The 952-nt window shown below is 37.4% G+C and overlaps 1 protein-coding gene across 1 annotated transcript in view; it reads right to left on the bottom strand.

The window, feature by feature from the left end:
* Positions 1–550: 550 nt before the first annotated feature.
* VAV3 (vav 3 guanine nucleotide exchange factor) overlaps positions 551–952 on the bottom strand; it is a 204,222-nt gene continuing 203,820 nt past the window's right edge. Inside the window, exon 19 of the mRNA XM_008581073.1 lies at positions 551–649. Coding sequence (XP_008579295.1) covers positions 551–649 — 99 coding nt within the window. The remainder of the gene's footprint in view (positions 650–952) is intronic.

Here is a 952-nt window from a genome sequence, read left to right as displayed (position 1 = left end):
TTAAACTGTGGAAGGCATTGCTTAATGGATAAAAAAAATAATTACACTAACATAACAACAGGGCAAAACATCACAGTGGTAAACAGAAAACAACTGAATGTTTTCTGCAGACAAATAATTAGTCTCCAGAGAGGACACTTGGTCACAAAGTCCTTAAAACCATGCTTCTGTTACAAAATAGTATAGATACAGGATGAAGAAATTTTCCCAAACGGGGAGGGTATACCAGTTATTTGGTTTACATTCTCCCCTACTCCCTTAGAAAATGCTATTTTTAAGGGCCAGCTTGCTGGGTGATTTCTGTACCAGATTTAGGAGAGAGCAGGGGAAAGGTGCTGAATATGTTAGCATTAACCAGGCACCCTGAGGCTGTTTAGAAAGCAAATAAGCAGCTCAATTGATGACTGTGGAAAGAGTAGGGTACTGGTGGTTACTCATGTGAATGATTTACACTTCACATCATCACCTCATGGTCAAACATCATATACTAAACTGCGAGGAACAAAGGCCAACAACACACCTGACTTTCTACAGCAATTCCCATGCACTTTCATAATCGCTTAACTGAAGTTGTGATTATAGGATGTATAATCAGAAACACACCTGGATCCACCTGTCTGGAAGTTCTTCGGAGTCCATTGGTCCGTTTCTGTGCAGAGAGGAAAAACAAAATAAAACAAAGGTGTGTTAGTGATTTTGCATTATTACTTCTGACACTTTGGAGGATCAATGAATGCTGCACTTGTTCCAATTAAATGTATGACTAAATTTAATCAAAACCTGATGTTAAAGTTGGTTTTTAACCAATTAGCAAGAAATTGGTTAATGGACACAAAGAGTGATTACATTTTGAATGATGAATATGCTAATTATCCTGATCTGATCATCACGTATTGTACGCAAGTATTGACAGCCAACTCTGTATCCCACAAATATGTATAATCAATTATGT

Source organism: Galeopterus variegatus, unplaced genomic scaffold, assembly GCF_000696425.1.
Source record: "Galeopterus variegatus unplaced genomic scaffold, G_variegatus-3.0.2 Scaffold2256, whole genome shotgun sequence".
Lineage (NCBI taxonomy): Eukaryota > Metazoa > Chordata > Mammalia > Dermoptera > Cynocephalidae > Galeopterus > Galeopterus variegatus.
The sequence above is the reverse complement of the archived record's forward strand: the minus strand, read 5'-3'. Positions and strand labels throughout refer to the sequence as shown.